The sequence below is a fragment of the Rhopilema esculentum genome, chromosome 8 (genome assembly GCF_057945365.1).
Source record: "Rhopilema esculentum isolate cy_ngs chromosome 8, ASM5794536v1, whole genome shotgun sequence".
NCBI classification, from domain to species: domain Eukaryota; kingdom Metazoa; phylum Cnidaria; class Scyphozoa; order Rhizostomeae; family Rhizostomatidae; genus Rhopilema; species Rhopilema esculentum.
This window is the reverse complement of record NC_142822.1, coordinates 6,974,399-6,993,687: the sequence shown is the minus strand read 5'-3', so window position 1 is coordinate 6,993,687 and position 19,289 is coordinate 6,974,399. Positions and strand designations below refer to the sequence as shown.

The 19,289-nt window shown below is 35.7% G+C and overlaps 1 protein-coding gene across 1 annotated transcript in view; it reads right to left on the bottom strand.

Annotated features, from left to right (window-relative positions):
* The window catches only part of LOC135694724 (dedicator of cytokinesis protein 7), a 35,975-nt gene extending 17,108 nt beyond the window's left edge, over positions 1 to 18,867 (bottom strand). The window contains exons 1-27 of the mRNA XM_065213573.2: positions 18,488 to 18,867; positions 17,486 to 17,567; positions 17,176 to 17,357; positions 16,950 to 17,021; positions 16,064 to 16,169; positions 15,038 to 15,111; positions 14,337 to 14,487; positions 13,457 to 13,542; positions 12,696 to 12,762; positions 11,835 to 12,068; positions 10,744 to 10,926; positions 9,772 to 9,972; positions 9,163 to 9,256; positions 8,618 to 8,688; positions 7,987 to 8,078; positions 6,853 to 6,970; positions 6,283 to 6,353; positions 5,889 to 6,030; positions 5,689 to 5,790; positions 4,818 to 4,904; positions 4,467 to 4,686; positions 3,656 to 3,832; positions 2,822 to 3,014; positions 2,174 to 2,237; positions 1,716 to 1,811; positions 793 to 933; positions 234 to 347 (exon numbers count right to left, since the gene is read on the bottom strand). Coding sequence (XP_065069645.1) covers positions 234 to 347; positions 793 to 933; positions 1,716 to 1,811; positions 2,174 to 2,237; positions 2,822 to 3,014; positions 3,656 to 3,832; positions 4,467 to 4,686; positions 4,818 to 4,904; positions 5,689 to 5,790; positions 5,889 to 6,030; positions 6,283 to 6,353; positions 6,853 to 6,970; positions 7,987 to 8,078; positions 8,618 to 8,688; positions 9,163 to 9,256; positions 9,772 to 9,972; positions 10,744 to 10,926; positions 11,835 to 12,068; positions 12,696 to 12,762; positions 13,457 to 13,542; positions 14,337 to 14,487; positions 15,038 to 15,111; positions 16,064 to 16,169; positions 16,950 to 17,021; positions 17,176 to 17,357; positions 17,486 to 17,567; positions 18,488 to 18,564 — 3,297 coding nt within the window. The 5' untranslated portion in view covers positions 18,565 to 18,867. The remainder of the gene's footprint in view (positions 1 to 233; positions 348 to 792; positions 934 to 1,715; positions 1,812 to 2,173; positions 2,238 to 2,821; positions 3,015 to 3,655; positions 3,833 to 4,466; positions 4,687 to 4,817; positions 4,905 to 5,688; positions 5,791 to 5,888; positions 6,031 to 6,282; positions 6,354 to 6,852; positions 6,971 to 7,986; positions 8,079 to 8,617; positions 8,689 to 9,162; positions 9,257 to 9,771; positions 9,973 to 10,743; positions 10,927 to 11,834; positions 12,069 to 12,695; positions 12,763 to 13,456; positions 13,543 to 14,336; positions 14,488 to 15,037; positions 15,112 to 16,063; positions 16,170 to 16,949; positions 17,022 to 17,175; positions 17,358 to 17,485; positions 17,568 to 18,487) is intronic.
* Between the last annotated feature and the right edge of the window lie 422 nt (positions 18,868 to 19,289).

Here is a 19,289-nt window from a genome sequence, read left to right as displayed (position 1 = left end):
AATGACAACGCAGAAGTTTAGAAATGGATAAAAATCTTGAAAATGTACAATGACCATTAACTTTGATGTTGGATGCCCAATCTTGTAATTTTTAGATATAGAATAAAAAATATTCCAAAATATTCCATCTTTGAAAGCAGGAGCTCACATGTTGAACAAAATGAAGCTTAAAAAAATATGAATTTTCATGTTTAATTTTCTCAACTGTATAAATTCAAAAAAATTCTTCATACCTCTTTCATGTAATTTCTCAGCAGCATAAGAACAAAACCACGATCCATCAAAGAAATTATGTCATTGAGGAAGAACCCGAGGCTAGCATTCAGTAATCTTGCATTTCTAAAATTCTAAAGGCAATGATTTCGAGGTTAGACAAAATAATAAGGAATAACAATGAATGCATTGTCACAAAAAACATTGATCTTCAATGACTAAAATCATGTTGCCTTATTCTTACGGTCAATGCAGCGGCAGAAGGGATAAAATTCTTGTTTAACGATGTAATTCGCAAGCTTGAAATTTCCACTATAAAAAGAGCGAAAGAGGAATTAAATATCTGAAATAATTATAAAAACGGATGAACTTCACTGGAATTTTATTTAAAAAGTAAGAAGAGGAAGCAAGTCTCGAATAAGAGGTTTGTCTATATAAACATAAATAATAGCTAAGCATGTTTAAGCATTTGAAAAAAAATTTCAGCTAGAAGTGATTAGAAGAACATAGGGCATTATCGAATCTATCCGACAAAAATTCTTATTTTCTAGAAATGCTGAAATTGACAAAGAGCATTACCCTTTCCTGTTTTCTGACAACTTCAACTGTAACAGCATTGACTAAGGCGGAAACATCGTCTAAATATCGCTCGTGAAATCGTTCTTTCCGAGGGTAGAAAAATTTGTCAGCATTTTCCAAATATTGGCTCATACTTTTGACCTAAAATAAAACATACCTTTTACTTTGCAAAAAGATACACATTCAAGAGAAAATTTTTAATCAGTATAGAATCAATATAGGTCAGAATATGGCCCAGCTCTCCTGATCATGTCACAATCTATTGGGGCTGTATACTGCATAGGAAGCTAATTTTCAGCCGCTAAACATTGTGTTCTATTTTGAATACTATAACTTTGCCTTGAGAAAAGAATCACATAGCGATGCACCTAGATAGATAGTATGCGATAGGACTTGGTACCAAAGAACTACTGAAAGAGTACAAGGTTTGGATTCAGGTAAACAAGGGATTTGATAAATACGTATTAATTCAGCTGATTGAAATACGATAGGAATTGTGACACGGGACTACACAAATGTTGGTTATGATGCCAGCCAATAGTCAAAGACTCAAAGCAAAACAGATCGGTCTAAAATACTTATAAACAAGACCCAAATAAGATTTACTCGCACAAAGTGCTGTAGGTACAGCCAAAAAAGTGCTGAGCCGTTAAGGTACGGCCAAATTATAAAAATTTCACATAACATTTTGGCGTGTGTCATAATGCATCTTAGTCAGGTATGGTGTAGCCGGACAATGCAATAGAAAAATTGTGATTTTCGTAGGGAAGGATACAAAGTTCCATACATTGTTTAGCACGGGAATTTCAACAATGACAAACTGTCAGACAAGTTTTGCAACGCAAAATTCATTTTCTAGAAAAGAATGAAAAAAAAATTTCCTTTCGTGCAACAATGTCTCAATCACCTAACGAATAACTAACCATTAGCTCAAAGTAAAACCATGCATGTGCCATTGCCATCTCTTTGAAGGGCAGGGACGCGACGGCCCACTGCAAGGCCAACTCTTCGTGGACCAGCTACAAGATAAATAAATTACAAGTACAGCAGAGATAGCAAGAGTGATTTTAAGGAGCCTTGTTACTATGGTAAAGTGGTTAACTCTGTTGCCTCTCGCCACATTGGGCAAAAACGTACCGGCTGGAGCCCACGGACTTCTCAACAGAAATAAAACCAAATAGAAATCAGGGAAGGGCCAGGAAACTTGAAATCAAAAGAAAAAGACAATAGAAAATCAACATGTTTAGATATTTTATGCTATTTTAACGTAAGAACGTTGTTTTTAATATGTTTACAGTTAGCTGTTACCCGGAGTCGAGTCAATTTAAACAATTTGTATAATGCAACATGCTAAGGTTTTTACAGCTGTTAGTAATTTTACCTTTTTGCTACCAAAAAATGGTGAGATAGCCATCCCCGAGCGAGAGTTTCTTCCTTCAGCAACACTATCGATAAAAGAAACAATTTTTTTAACAATATCATGCTACGGGCTAGTTTCACTTTAGAACGCTGTACTTGATAAAATGATACAATGATTAAATTTTGCATAATAGTCCTGATGCTGTATAAATTTGGATGATATGGTCTTTCAATATGTGCGTAGAAACTTTCCATTTCGTCTTAAGAATAGCTTTGCTAGAATAAAACAATGCCTAGAGGAAATAATAGATTCGGTAATAATATATTAAAATACGATTCCGTTGATACGTTTTGAAAAATTCTGTTTTTTTAGTATGCCTGGCTAAACATAGCAATATTGACAAGGATGATCAATTTGAAATGTTGCCGATATCTGTGCAACTACCATGTTATAAAAACTTATAGAGGCTACCGTGTCAATAAAATTGTTGGTTTTCGTAAAGATCAGATAGATGTTGATTAGAAAAACAAAATGTCTCAACAAACAACGGCGGCCTATCGTGTTTATTTATGGTATATATGTAATTTCGTTTGTTATGTGACAAACAGTATTACCAACACTGTCTAAGCATTGCATAATATAACAAGATGACGTCATGCGACATCATACCTGCTTCTATTTCCCGGTATGTTGTGATAACCAAACGAATCCGCCATCCATGGGTCATTCATTCCACCCACGCTGATCGAATGGCCGTGACCAGCTAGAGGGTCACTTAGATTTGGGTTGCTGTTGCTCATTGTTTTTGAGCCCTGGAGCGAGCCGGTGCTTTGAGGCATCAGACTAACTGGCCTGTACCCAACTATGAAAAATTTTGACAGATATAAAGCGCTAAGATTTCACACCAATTGATTAAAATTTCGGGCAGTATTATTCATTATAGGTTATTTTGCTTTTTGTCACATTTACAAAACCAAACAAAACTATCACAAAGTTATCTTTTAAAACAATTGTTATAAAAGCAAGTTATGGACGAAACTGAAAATTTTCCCTTAAAAATTAGAATTTCAAACCGTTAATCGTGGGGGAGGGGGGGGGGGGTTCAAGTATTGGTATCTAGTCTCAATGTAAATAGGAAAACAATTGAATGTATGCACTAAATACTGCCACAAGAGGAAATAACTTCTTCGCCTTGAGGAATCAGTTGATGAAGATTCAAATTCGCCATATGAAACTGCCAAGAGTATCAAAGGAATCACAAGGCTATTTCAAAGTTTTACAAAATCTATTATTAGACTCAATTCTTTCATAACTGGAAGTTAACACAACATTTTTCTTCTAGCTTTCACATAAAACTAGTCTACGCAATACGCAGAAAAACTGGTTTTGATAAGTACAAAATTACTTACTCCTGTGCTTACAGTATTCCGAGACATAATCCTAATATTTAATTTCAAAATCAAACAAAGATTCACAAAATACGCTTGCAATTGTCTTACTCACTTGGAGACGTTGGCGGTGACGACGGAGGAGATGAAACTACGTGGGAATTAAACGCATAGGCCACATAGGATGATAACAAGCTATTCCTTCCATGTTTGTCTTGGTTGTATTCCAACAGCATGTGCACCCTGTGTACCAGCTGGTTCAAAGCTTCAAAAGCAACCTGTCCAATATTCACTGCAAATCGAAAGACAAGTTTACATTAAACCAAATCATCCCTGTGCAACAACTGTTTCTCAAGCTCCGAATTTAGCAAGGGGAATTTACTTAGACCTAGTTGGAACTTACTACACAATGATTGAGACGATAAAGCATCAGCGAAACAAAGAAATTTCAAACTTGTAAAGTGTATCGAGCGTATACCAGTCAGTAAAAGCACACATACATAGCATCAAGCTAAAAAAGATATTTTGAAAAACTGCTCTTGAATTTTGCTTGGAAGAATTGCTAAATACGCATGAACTTATTCTCGCATGTCGCAAAAAACAATCCTTTACTCAAGGCCAAAAACAATCCTATACTCAAGGCCTTTTAGCACCAATTTTCGTAAAAGATTGCAAAAGGGTACACTGATGCGCGATGAAACAAACATGTGCGAATTAGTTGTTTTTCATGAACAGTTGTCGCGAGCTTTACCGAGAAACACAAGAAGATGGCCAAAAGCGATCATAAAACACAGTTGAATTTTTCAATAGGACCTTTAAGCAGAAAAAGCTTACATTGGTTCTTCAATGCTCTGTGTTTTACAGTGTTTAGGGTTCTCAATTCCCAGTCAATAGTTTCTATCAAAGTAAAGCGCTAAGATCCCTACCGACAGCAGCTGCTGGTGGCCTAACCAACAACATCAGTAATTTGTCGGTTATAAGGTGCAAAAACCGGACCAATGGCTCTTCTTGTGCATATTCAAGGTCTTTGATGCTCTTGCGAAGCCCTTCTAAGCTGTTGCTCTCATTGCCTCGAGATGATGATGAGGCCTGCATGCGCCCCTCTGCCTGATGACAGAATCTAAAGAACCGATGTATGTAGATATCCTAGGGAATAAAAAGGCGCAATTCAAACAAACTTTGATTAATGATGTATCGTTCAACCTCTTATATATAGTCTTCGATAATAAAGATTACAAGATGCATATTACCAACACGTAAACGAGAGGCAACAGTACCTGGGTGTGAACAGACGAAACTGTATGAACAGAGCAACTGAATACACCTTTGTGACCATCAACCCATTTCATATTTGGCAGTTGGACCTGAAACACAAGACACAGGAATTCCTTAAAATGTTGCATCGACTGGCTGTAAAGGAATATATGATTCTTCAATATTTAACTCTTCTTGAAAATGTGGAGGTCGGGTAGTTCTCGAATACCCAGGGCCATAGCGTTACCACTGATGGGAAGACTCAAATGAGTCACTTACTGAGAAATTTCCAAAACTAAACAGCCTCCAATTGTTGTGGTTTGGAGCTTCCATGGGTAACAGAAATAAAATGAACTCTGCTTTGTTCAATGTGGATAGACAGCTTTCACAAAATCAAAGATATAAGGATTTGATCAACAGCATGGAAGTTAGAAAATGCCCAAAGCGTAGTCTACCATCCAAATGTTCATGGGCGGCACCGCAGCTCTGCCTTATTAGCCCCCGTTCTAAAATTGTGGAAGAAGTCTATGACAGCACTCCCAAAAATCTTTGTCCGATAACTTTTTTCTGTGCACTAATTACAAACAAAAGCAAGGGCGGAGATGGGTTTCTAACTCATACGAGCATTTTTTTAACGAAATGAAAGCTGACTAAAACTACAGAGCAATCGGTAGTTTTGCCATAAAATTAACTAATGAGGCAATTTATGGCAAAACAATCCTCCTGGCTTAGATACAGATATAGTCAAGAATAAAATTTACCCTTGTTACTATGGTGGAAATACTTGATAGACTACACCATCAACTGAGCCATTTTGATGTTAACGTAGTTTCATAGCATCTAGCATAAAGACTATAACTGAAGAAGGCACCGAATAAGACAATGGGGAAATACCTCTGTTGACAAAACACTGTAGCTTGAGGGAAGCTTATCGATGGCCACAGGCAAGGAAAAATCACCAAGCTGCAATCGACCTTCTTTCAAAGCTGGAAGCCACTAAAAAGGAAATACATGTAAGCTCAAACATTACACCAAATCTGACGCTATTATTCACAAAAACAGCTTTTGATTTGAAAAAAGTTGTTTCTATTTACCGTCGATCCGACAGGAGTTGGTTCAACAATGCCAGAACCTTCGCTTTTGAAGCTCACGTGGTAAAAAGTGAACAGCAGATGATGCTTCTCACCCAAATTTGGAGGAAGCTTTATTTTGATTTCTTCGTAAAAATCCGGCGTTCTGCAAAGATGAAATGCATGCTCTTCAACAAACAATGACAATACAAAATTTCGTGTCTGAACAAGAATTAACGTTAAAGCTGTTCACAAAACGGACTGATCTATTGAAAAAGTCACGAAAAGACAGAAAGAGGTGTGGTCAATCTAAAATATTGATGACAGAAGAAAAAAGTCAGAGAACATCAGGAATGAATAACATAAAACGGAGCAAAAAACGACTGGAATTGTTCTTTAATAAGGTTACATTACTTACTTGTTGTGATATGTTATTGCAGTCCAGGCCTCTTTCAAAAATTCAGGTCCACTCGATTTTCCATAGATGCACTGCAAGAAAAACAAGGGTCTCAAGCATCGCTACAGTAATGCTACAGAACTGTAAACAAGTCTAAGGCAATGTCATAAAGCAATACTTTAATCAAAACGATGCAGTGAAAAGTTTCTTTATCAACAGATTATCAAGGAAAGGTTTACCTCCTTGAGAGAGAAAGGGAGGACAGGAAATAGATGAAATGTAAAAAATAGCGTGATTGAAAAGGGAGTGAGTGATTATAATGTGTAATTTGGTGGAAAATCGAATAGCGTAAGGTGGTCTAAAGAAGCTACAGTAACTGTCAACAAGAGTGGAACCGGCATGTCACAGTTCCCTTATAGTCTGTTTAAAACCGACTAAGTAGGAAGCATATGGTGAACAACATGAGAATCATGATTGATTATTGAGGCTACTTCGCAAATTACCCACATCACGGAATGAGAGAAAGGACTTCCCCCCAGCAATAGCTATATCTTCAATGCCGTACACGTTAATGATGATTACAATACTCACACAAAGTGCTTGCTCAGGGTCTTCCCCTGCCAGGAACTGCACTTTGACTGCTATATTCTTTGCAGATCCACCACGATTGGAGAAGTTCAAATGCGTTGGGTAAACGTACAGAGTATTCCTAGAATAAAATTGCTTTTTGATACATTCAGACATAGCAAACAAAGGCTATGTTGTTTCCACCATAACAGAAGTTTTTAACCGTCTGTGAAGATGTGTTAACAACAAAACATAAAAATACACACTTAGCCTGAATAAATTTAAAAAAATACTTTTTACCTTAAGGAAAAATTTCGACTATGCTAGACCATGTGAAACTCTAAGTCATATGCTTGGTTTCAAGATCGTTCCTAAACTGATGACCGAAAATATAATTAGGAATTCTTGCTGCTGTTACTAGGAAAAGCTCGTGTTGTGTTAATTACGTGGCTACCTGGTCTCGTTTCAGAGAAATCTTGCCAAGGAGGAGAAAACAAAATGACAAAATGAGAAAGTGTCCATTTATGGCAATGTGGGGTTTTGTTAATGGCAATGTGGGAATATGTTTATAGAACTGGTTATTTCTAGAGTGGACGCTGATGTATTCATAACATAACTCAAATAAGATTAATTTGTTAACTTAACATAAAACTATTAAAATATGACGTCATAAAATCAAGCTAGTAGAAATTTCAAAATTGGACCAAATACCCCCGAAATAGCATCACGAACAATCTTTAAACATACAAGAATAGTTAAATATGTTACAAAGTCGCAGTGAAATAACTGTAACTTTGTCTTCATTCTAAACTTTGAGATCCGAACCATAAAACAGTAATCTGTTTGCAAAATTCAAAAGCTTTCATTGTTGAAATATCTAAAAAGTATTGCATTTTCAGAGGTACTTTATAGTGCTTTCATATTAGGCAATCAGAACTCTTAAGAACTCTTTTCTATAGGACATTGTGTTTAATAAATAGCTGCTTCGATGAATCTTTCCTTCTGAGAAAAGCTGTATTGTGCATAAACTTTACAAAATCGCGAAAATAGGCATATCAGACAATTCTGGTATTTGTGCATTGGATGACTGACATGGCAATCCTTACGAAAAAATTAATTTCATTAAAATGAGTTGATAAGTAGCCAGTTTTTGCTTACCCGTAGTTCACACAAGGCACAAACACTTCTTTCGGTGCAAATTCTTGGATTTCCTTGATTGGTCTTCCTTGGTTGTCTGGATACGGCTGGACCTGAAAGGTCAAATTTATCAGTGTATCATTTATTCAGCAAATAAAATAGCTTTTCGAATAAAACTAAGATTACAAACTTGGACAAAGCTGTTGAAACAAACCCCTAAACACAAGCTTGATATTATGTACGTATAGGCTAATATCTAGCCCCCTTCCCCCATTAAAAGTTGGAGCGTAGGTATTTTGGGAACTGAGATATCAACATTGAATCAGGGGGAGATGGGGGGTATAAAATCCTAACATCAACTGTCCGGGACGTGACAAAGAAATATTCACATTTGAAAGAAGACCGCTTTCGTTTGGCAGAGATAAACGAGGAATTGTCATCGCAGTGCTTTTAAGCAACCATATTGTTAAAAGAAAGTTCCGCTGCTTCGACCTTTGCAGATACATTTTTAGGACCCTCACTACACATCTTCATCGCCCACCAAGAGCAACTCGATGCCCCAACTTGAATTGAGCGTCAATATTTATAGGTACCTTTGCTTTTATAGTAGAAAACCAAGAATACAGACAAAGAGGCCAATAAAAAAACATACCTTTAGTAGCTCGGGAGTTAGGCAATACATAAGATTGTCAGGAGGCGCAGAAATATCTACTTTCAATGTACCTAAACAAAGAAATTGCTTCCTCTTACCAACTCGAAAGATCATTTATTTCAAAACTGGATTTCGCGTATAGCAACAGGCTACTTGAAAATGTACAATAAACAAGGTAGAAGACATGTTTGTTCATAAGTCCTTTTAGCCATACGATATGAGATAATGTATAGGCAGTCATTTAAGGCTGGGTACTAGTTCTTCTAAGTTTTGCAATCCATTCAAAACACAAATACATATTCACGTTCAACTTTAGAATTCAGTTACATGTTTATATAATATACACATACCAATGTTTATCGAAAGGGATCAAACTTTATCATTGTTAAAATTATCATTCAAATTAAAAAAACCTTATAACATCCCTAAAAATAGCATTTCTCGAATGATTAACTCAAGGCAATAAATTTTTATACGCCTCATACACTTCATTCAATTGAATACATCTCTTCTAGGAGCTTAACAATGGTGAAGTAAATCATGACCTGATATGCACTTGAGTCTTCGAACTATTGATGTTGGTCTGCGGAGATCTGCCAGAAATTTGAAAAGATCTTCGTCTGTCAATCTGTCTGATTCCTGTCAACACAAAAGACAAGCGGATTCAATTAACTTAAATCAAATAGCAATGAGAAGTAAAGGGAGGCAATTTGAGGTTATAGCCTCTTATAAAGACGCGAAGAAAACAGTTACCTATTTTTATATTTTTAGAGGCACAGAATCTAAGTTGCCATTGTAAAAAGCAAGCCTAATCATTTCACCTGACACTCTGATACGCCCGACACGTCTAACGATCATAAAAATTCGAACAATGATCGGAAACTCTAAGCTAGGTAATACATATACCCAGTTCTGGATAAAAATAGGCCAGTAAATGACTGTTTTAAAAACATTTATACCAAGTTTAGCGTATCTCATCTCCAGAGGCATACATAGACGATAAAAACAGCTGATTACTATCGGTTTTTTACGATTAACGATTGGAGATCCGATTAAGAAGCTTGCAACACATGGTAAAATATTGTTACATGTATTTATGAAACAATTGCAAAAAACAGGTAATTTGGATACGAAAGAACATGATAACTGCGAACCTGCTTGAAAAATGTGCTGGCGTTTAAAGCCACAGCCCTAAAATTTGACAGGATCATTGGTTCGTCATCATCACCAGATCGTGGTCTGTCAAACCTCGATATGTTCGGTTTCCCGATTTCAGCACTGTTCGACGACGTTCTTCGCGATACCGATTCGCCTCGCTTAAATGATGACCTCGCTCCATCCGCATCGTCAGTGTTCTGCAATATTAAGACAATGAAGTTGATACACGAAAGGAACAGTTAAATACATAAATAGTACAAATAAGCAAAGGGCATGACGAAAAGTGCACTGCAAAGAGCATGAATAATGACCTACTGTATTGCTGGGATTTCATCGATTTTTTTCCGTCCAACTAACAAATGTTTTACTATGATTTTAATGTCATAGTTAGTTAAAATGTAAACAGAAGGACACGCAGACGGGAATTATCATGATGAACTAAACACGGTTATCAAAATGGTTCGATCGTTGTAAATCAAGACAAAAATTTGCTAGCCTTGATAAACAAATGAAATTGGATCTCAAAGGGGAACTTCCAACCGGATCTTGTACTCATTATATAGCTGTCCTTGGCACATGATTTTGACTACGAGTAGCAATAAACATAGCGCTTGTCATTAATCCTTGTACAAAATGATCCTTATGTTTACAAAAATGATTTTTCAATATATCCTTCACTATATTACTCTATTATTTGCTTCTATAAGATTATACTTGTCATTGGTTGTAAAAAAGTTTTTAAAAGGTATAAGGTATATTTGCGAAAAGTTTGTAAAAGGTATATTTGCATTTCAACCACGATCATTCAAGTCAATACAATTCAGTTCAATGTTACTCGTATACTACAGAGGAGGAAACCTATATTAGTACTGTAATATACACGATCGCCTTCACAGCTCGTAGATACATTAAAATAGCTAGCAATACTTAAGTAAAGATGCTAGGTCACAACTGGCATGGTGACGTACCCGTCGCAGAGAATTCTCCCGATTCAACGACTGCTCCTTGTCAGCTTGATTGCTGTTGTCGCTAATGCCTGCTGCAGCAGATATGACATCAATCAAATGAATCGCCGTCCATAGGAATGGCATTCGGAAGTTTCCATACTTGTCGCAGAACTGATCAGCATTTGCTTTTGCTTTTTCCTTAAACTGATCAAGATCAAAAGAAAAATTAACAGAGAATCTTGTTTTAGACTTCATTTTGAAACAGGTTGGAAGAGAACATCTTATTTGCGTTGGAGAACTCGACTGTGATGATGAAAGGTAAGAGTGGAGATATACAAAATGAACTTAATGAATACATTGATTTGAGCTTTGTATAAATTATCAATTTGATGAAGACGTGTAAAAACGAAATTGTAAATAAACTGTTAATAAGAAACTGCTTGTTTCTATAAGCTAATATTAGACGTCATTTGCAAGGGTCAAATTACCTAATTCTTTGCAAGCAGTTGGTCGATGCAAAAAAGATTAAGTGATCCAATAAAAGATGGGCGGGCTGCCTAAGAGATTATTAAAGCAATAACGTCACAAAATATATTTTTTGAATTTCTGAATTTGGATCACTTCCCCTGAAAGATCATCATGAAATATCTTTAAATGCAGCGAATCAGCTAAACGTAATCAGCTGAGATCTCGTCACATAAGCATAGGTTATTCCCTTTTCAAATCGCTGCAGTTTGGTCACTGTTCATATTTTTATGAACCAGGCCTACTATGAACCCGTTAGCAGATTTAAAAACTTCCATTGGCCACATCTCATCAAATTATTAACACATTAACGGTTTTCTTCCATTTTCAAAGATATTCCATGGCATTTTTCAAGTTATGCGGTCGAAAGTAAAATCTTATAAAAATACGTTTTATGACGTCACACTTTCAAACTCTATGATCACATTGAGCTCGACTAGCAATGTTGCTGTTTAGCGGTCCTGCTTTACATATCAAAGAATGAAAGAATGTAGAGTGTATACTGTAACGAACACTAGATAATAGACTGCTAAGTATTAATATTCATAAAAAGACGGATATGGTCGACAACAATATCAATCAGTTACCTTGGCAACATCGGTGTCCTTAGTAAATGGCTTATATGGCTCTGCGCAATCACTAATGTCTCCTTGCTGAAGAACTTTCTCGATTTTCACAACCAAATACACTTCACTTGACGGGTAAGTCACAGAAAAGATACAAGATCTTGCTAGCGAAGACATGTCCTCTTTGCTTCTGAATTTGGAGATCATGTTCTTATGCATGTCTTTGTTCAAGTCAAAATGAAAGTTCTCTGAGATCTGAAAATAAACCGCCAATTAGTTGTACTGAGCGAAAGAACTCCTTGCCGACAATCTGAATTTAACTTGAATGAAAAATGCAGACAGGTTTGACACGTATGATCTTTTAGAAGTAATAAAGCAAGAAAATCCTGCTACTCAATTTGAAAACTCAACGGTTAGCATGTCGCAAAGCTAAAACTAAAGCTAAACGTATGATAGTTATTACACACATTTTAAGGATAAGAACAAACTTTAAAAACACAAAGAGGCTCGAGAAAAATAGAACGTTCAAACATTTGATCACCCCTTGTCACTTAAAATACTATGCAAAACTGATTTGGTGGTCTTAGAAACAATTTATAAAATTAAGTTGTAGTAAAATCAACGTTGAAATATAAAACAACATTAAGAATAAAAACTATCCAAAAAATAAGAACACCACCCTTTGGCAAAAATTATCTCGTTCTCATATACAGCGAGTGTAGCCTATCAATGGCGAGATTTTGAAAAAACAGCATTTCTGTGCGGCTGTTGGCACTTACTGAATTCAGTACAACCTCTGATCATTTCTGATGCTTTTTGATTTACAACAGTATATATTTGTACGAATATATTTTTCAATTTTTAAGTGGACTTTCTATTTACCTTTCTTTTTGCTTTCCCGTCATATAACGCCATTGTCGCAAAAAGTGGTTCTACGTCAAGATCCAGCCTATTGAAAGAAATTAGGATGAGCAAAGATCGGTTATGCGTCAAAGTGAGAAGCAAAACTTTATGTGACATGGATAAGGTTGCATTACAAAAGAGGTCTGAGCTGCTATCTACCGTTTTTGACGACGCTCGGCCCAGGCGTCTAAAACCCCCTTTTGTCCCTTCACAGGAACCTACTTGATTAGAAATCGTTTTTCTTCCCTTTGTAGTCAGCCCAGGACCCGAATCTATGATCCTTTGTGTTGGAGGTAAGAATTTAACCACTAATCGGTATTTGAAAACTGCACTGAATACAATAAGAAATATCACAAGGGAGGGGTCATTAAATTTGTGTCATGCAAGAATATATTATGATAGAAAAATTTTCTATAAACATTGCATACCACTTTCGATTCTAAAAAAGCCTCCAAAAGCTATTTACAAGCCAATGAGTGCTAACGATTTTATCAAAAACCTCTTTAATGACCGATCCCCTATAACATGGCGCATAAAAGCATATGAAGCAGCTAGTGGCTTTGGCTTTGGCAATTTTCGTGTCATCTGATTGAAGTGCAGCTATTGTTGTATCAACAAGTTCTTAGAAGTCGCCTGTCTAAGACTTCAGATAAAATTCGGATGCAATGTGTTGATCATCTACAGATGCGTAGTTTGCAATATCGAAATGATGCATGAAGCAATATAAAGCAGAACAATACCTTAGATCAAGACATTTGACAAGTATCCGTTGGCCAAAATGCTCTTGTGGGATAAGAGCCGGCGTTCGGTGGACAAAAGACTCTTCCTACAAAATTAACAGGTATTACACACTCGGAAGATTTTTTTACAAATGTATTGAGTGGCTGTAAAAAACTTGTCCTCATTTCAAGAACAGATGAAATATCTACTTTTACTCGCAGATTATGGTAATAGCTTATATCTGCAAGGTAGAGTATCTAAGCTTTATCATTGCAATAAAACAGGGATAAAACAACTTCAGATGTTTTTTACTTTATTAATATAGACTGAACAATTGAATTGGGAAACAGGACCCCATGCTACAGAAAAAGTGTCACAAAAGCCTGTGCAATATATATTTATATTATTGCTTATGTGTATGTTTGGCGTCGGGGACAGGGTGCAAACTACAGTACTGTGCCTTTTGGCAAGAGCACAATCATGCAGGAAGCTTACAAGCAAATATCGTGTGTAATTGAGTAGCTCTTAGCAGTGACAAAATAAATGATTCTCTCCATGGCACACAGCTACAATGAAAAAATGTTAAGAAAACCTGTTTTTGGGCCATCGTAATGAACAAAGATAAACTGCCAAAGATAACATTCTTTTATTGAGAATTGTAGAAAAATCCTTAATAGAGCTATTCTGTATATGATTTGATTACAAACTTGGGTTTAAAACTTGAGTTTTCACATCCATATTTATTCATCAGCTGGAAATCTCAATTTAATTTCCGTAAACTCAACTTGTATGAGCATAATTACAGGGAAATGTAACAAGGCATAGATCCTTGGTTTCAAAACATAGATACTGTTTATCTCTACTAAAGTCAGAGTAAATAGATAAAATAATATTTCGCACCTCTTCTTTTGGGGCATAAACAGAGAAAAGTTGGGGCACACGATCTCTCTTTCTATCAATTTCATTCTGACGATCGATCTCCTCGTGCTGGGTTGCTTCAAGCAGTCCTGGTAACAACTCATCAGGCTGGGAGGTTTGGAGATCGAATATGCTAAAAAACGAAGTCGATTCAGTATTTGATGCCTCAGTTACCAACTACAACAAAAATTAGATGCTTTCAGGTTATCCTACACTAAGTATTAATACTTCCAACCACTATACATAACTAAGCCACTTTAAATAAGTGTTCAAAGTGCTAAATATATCTTGTTTGTTTGTACATCAAATGCAAGACTAAATGTCTAAGAACACAAATTTTTTTGCTTTGATAACAGTAGCCTGGAAATGTTTCCAATTAGACCAAATGACAAAAAATTCGAAAATTTCAAATTTGAAAAAGTAATAATAACCAAACAGATTATCTAAAAGACTTCTTGTAGATGACATGTAACATTTTTTCCTCATTGCAACAAATTAACATTACCTTGTGATTCTCTTGTGATTCTAGTCTGTGATACTCTTGTGATTCTAGTTAAAAACACTTTCTTGATTTTTAAGAAAGAATCATATATTTTCAATACAAGTTAAATTTAGAGACAATAGCAATAAGTGACAAACAAAAATACAATAATTTAGATTATGGCGCTTGGAATAAGACAGACCTTGATGCCCAGCTTCCTCTGGGCATGTCATTGAAGCCTTTTTCAGCATTTGCCTTTTTGTTATCTTGATTTATCTGAAATGAATAAAAGATAAAGCTTGCAATGCTCTTAGAGTAGCTAATGGAGTTTAACCTGTTTGTCATGAATCTGTTGTGTTGTTTTTTAACTTTTGTCCAGCTTTTTATGAGCTGGATTATGAAAAGAGGTCGCTGTCACTTAAACATGTGGTCACTGGCATTACCTTGCCTTCATATGTGAAGCCACAAATTCTTACATTTTTCATTTGCAATTAATGGCCTCTCTCCTCGTACGAATATATGTTTTACCATTTCAGAATGTCAGTTGTTTTTTAATAAATTGTATGGCAAACAACATATTTCTTATAGGTTTAGGCAAAATTACTTGAGGTAAAAGCTGCAAGGACACGATCAAAGTCAGCATACGGTTCACAAAACACTTACTCAGCAGGTTGCAGTTGTGACCAACATAATCAAGCAAACTGAAAGACTGAGATTCCCGGTATTTATTTGAATTGCTTTTAACTCAACAGATTTGTCTTATAGGTTATAACAAAGTTGCAGTTTTTAAAATAAATTTTAAGACCCTTCAAATGCACAACCATTTTGGAAGTAAGCAATCAATTCACAGGGAGGGCAAACCAAACATTATGACATAGCAGTGTCACTAAATTGATTTGCCTCTGATCTGTTTTACTTGGAAAGTATATTTTAAGTCAATAAAATGAATACCACCATTTGGCTGGAGAGGCAATTTAAAGTATTATTGCTGCAGCAGAAAAGCTCCAAGCAACATTATCACATGACGATTAAAATTCTACATGTCATCATGAATAATTTCATACCTTGTTCATAAGTGCCTAGGATCTTTTATAAACATTAGTCTACATAAGTATTTCAAACAGTAAAATGAATGAATACTATTCAATGATTCTGATGTTATAAGAACATTATATATATTATGTGAATTTATGATATTTGAAAATTACCAAAAATCTTTTATACTAACCTTCAATTTTGAATCAACTTCATACACATGTTTGAAGAGTTTTTCAGTAAAGCTGTCACTCCGTGTGGCTTGTTTACCACCACCGAAAAGTGCTCTAAATTGATATCTAATACAAAGGAATGGAAATTGTATTAACAAAAAATTGTCTTTGTTTTGAATAGTGCAAGTGGCTAAATACCGCCTGGTAATAAAAGTACAAGGGGTGAGAGATACAGAATGATAATGGAGAGATACATTACACAAGTTGTGCTGAAAAACCACTTGAGATTTGCAGTATTAGAACCGCATCAGAGGTTAATCTGGCATCTCCAAAAATATTTATCAAGGGCTATAGCACATTCTTCACAAGCCAGGGCTTACATTAGTAAGCTTCCTGCCTACTAGCAAATTATCACTAGATGTAAAAAGCCTGAACACTGACCACCAGTTTAAAATCAACCTACATCTGATATAATTTACAAAATTATAAAGGCACTATGTCCCACCATTGAACCATTTACATGATCATGAAATCTTGGCATGTGTTTAGAATTGAGTATCATTCTAGTAGAAACTACAGTTTGGCTGCTCCGAATCACCAAAGTTTTGGCTACACTAATCAACACTTTGATGTGCAGTTAGTTATTTAAAACAGCACCAATCTAATAAGTTTGACAATCATAAAAGGATCAATGGGCTATCTCCCAAATTTCTTACTGTCCTTTTTCTTATAAGTAGCTGAGTTTCCTCTCCGAGTATCAAGTAAATCAAGCCCTAATTGGAACATGAAATAAAAACCTATAGGTACATAAAATATTGTACAATTTGCACCATTTCCAGTGACTAATAAACAGAGAAAATTTGATAGTAACTTAAGAACAAATTCAATTTGATGCATACTACTTACTTTCGGTTCACAACAGACCAGTCCTGTGTGTATGTTCTTGCACAGTCTTTGACATGAGGGTCACCTGCAAAACTGAAAATAAGACATTTATCACCTTTGTTGTTTAGCTGAAACATATATTCATACTATAGATATGTTTTTAAGAACCGAGAGGTGCTTCTGCTTTAGGTGAATTGAGTAACTGTATCAATCATCACCTGTGACTTATATATAGAATTCTGCTTACCTGATCTCCTTTGGTATTGAAACGTCTGTGGTCCTGTGCTTTCTTGTTAGGGTTGTGACTTCTATGTCATCATCAGGAAATTCAGCTAAATTTGAAATACCATCAGTTTCATCTGCTAATGGTTGGTGTTGTAGTATGAAGTCTTCAAAGTCAAGTGGATCAACTACATCAATGAAGGATTGCTAAAACAAGAAAATTATTTTAAAAATGTTTTTTATATGACACAAAGTTAACAAATTCTCATATGGTCTATTTGGCAAATATAAAGTAGAAAATAATTATAAAGACTTCAAGATCTTATGATACTTACAACAAATACTGCTGATGCTCGTTTTGAAGATCCTCCATGAGATTCACTGTTTGATCTCCGATGATCTCCTGAAGGAGCACCCCTACAGGAAGCAGAGCAGTTTTGTTATAATACCTATCAACTCATGGCTAAATAGAGATCTTAAGTGATCATTGAGCTGTAGTCCTTTTCTTTAAAAATTATTTACAAGAGTTTGAGTAAAGCTACACTCATTTTTTTTATAAGAAACAAAGGTTGTTGTTGAGTACTCCAGTTTCTTAATGTTCTGGAAATTTGAATACTCACTGTTTCTTAAGAGTTTCTTAATTATGATTTCATATGAATGATGTTATAAAATGTTCATGACCTTTTTTCACGTCTAGAGATTCGCTTCCATTCTGACGCTGTATTTAGATGTGGAAAGTATATTTTTATCCCTTGTGTCTTAAATTCTAGACCAACAGGGCAATCATGTTCTTGGATTTTAGAAAATTTCGTTGTTCTCAGTTTTATCATGATTTAATAGTTTCTTAATTTTTTTGCTTCGAGTACTGAAGTTTCTTAATTTTTTCTGACTGTCCAGTACTCGTTTCTTATAGCCAGTTTCTTGTAAAAAAATGAGTGTATGCATAAAAGTTTTGCTTACCAATTACCTTCATTGATGCTCATGTTTACTGAAAGTTAACCTTATCATTGGCATCTACACCCAAGCTAAATCTTGTCATTGAAAAGAATTTCCTGCCCTATAAGCATAGAAACTTGGACTTGCCCTTGTTTAAGAAAAACAGTGCTTTTCAGATCTTTGAACATACAATTCGGTTTATGTAGAAGACAAGACAAAGTGAAAGCAGGCCAGGGATGTTTGCAAAATTTCACTTTTGAACAGAACACATTACGATCCCAGCCTCTTATGCTATAATAATGATTACCAACTTTATTTAAACTTAAACAATTTACTACGGGCTTTTCCTTTGGTGCACACCGTAATGCTGTTTTCAAACCACTTCTATGCAATAATCTTACCTTTGGATCCTTTGCGCGAATAATCTCTCTTTTCCTGTTGATGCTGTCGCTGATACTGGCTGGTGTCGTTCCGTCATCGCAGCATGCAACCAAGTAAAGGCAACCTTGGTGTGGTTCTTTCTGGCTGGTTGTACTTGCAGCTTCCTTGTTCTTCTGGCCGGCAGCTTACATCCTAAATAATATGACTTTACTAAGTCAAAGCACAGTATATTCCTTTAAATCATCCAATTTCAGTATTTAATGCTCTAATTCTTTGGCAGAGGGTTGTTTGATTCCTCTGTGACTTTAGCAGAATGCAAGAACTCTTCCTTCAAATAATAGATGCATATTCTACCGCCCTCTTCGCCATTTAGGCCACAAGTTGTATTCGAGCTGAGCCTTTGATTGTTGTTGATGCCTCGTTTGGAAAACGTATCCCATGATCCTGTAGAGGACGGCCCGATGCGCCCTAAAAGGTTTCTCATTTTACCAAACTTATGGAAACTTTCCTACAACTACAAATTGAGTTATCAAAACATTTTTGTAATGAATATCAGGGCCGCCGGATCATGTGTACTATTTCCACAGCCAGTTATACTGCTTTTAGACGCCATGTAAAACAACTTAAAGGATTTATGCCACCTATTTTACCCTCTCATTTTATTGACGAATTCGGTAGAAAATAGGTCAAAATTAAGCACTTCCAAGTTTTCCGACAAAAAAATTCATCTGGAGGAGGCCGTAGACGCAAATTTGCAAAAAAATCACGTTACCTCGTGACGTAGAAGTTGACAAGCGGAGACAGGCCTACACTTGAAATGGA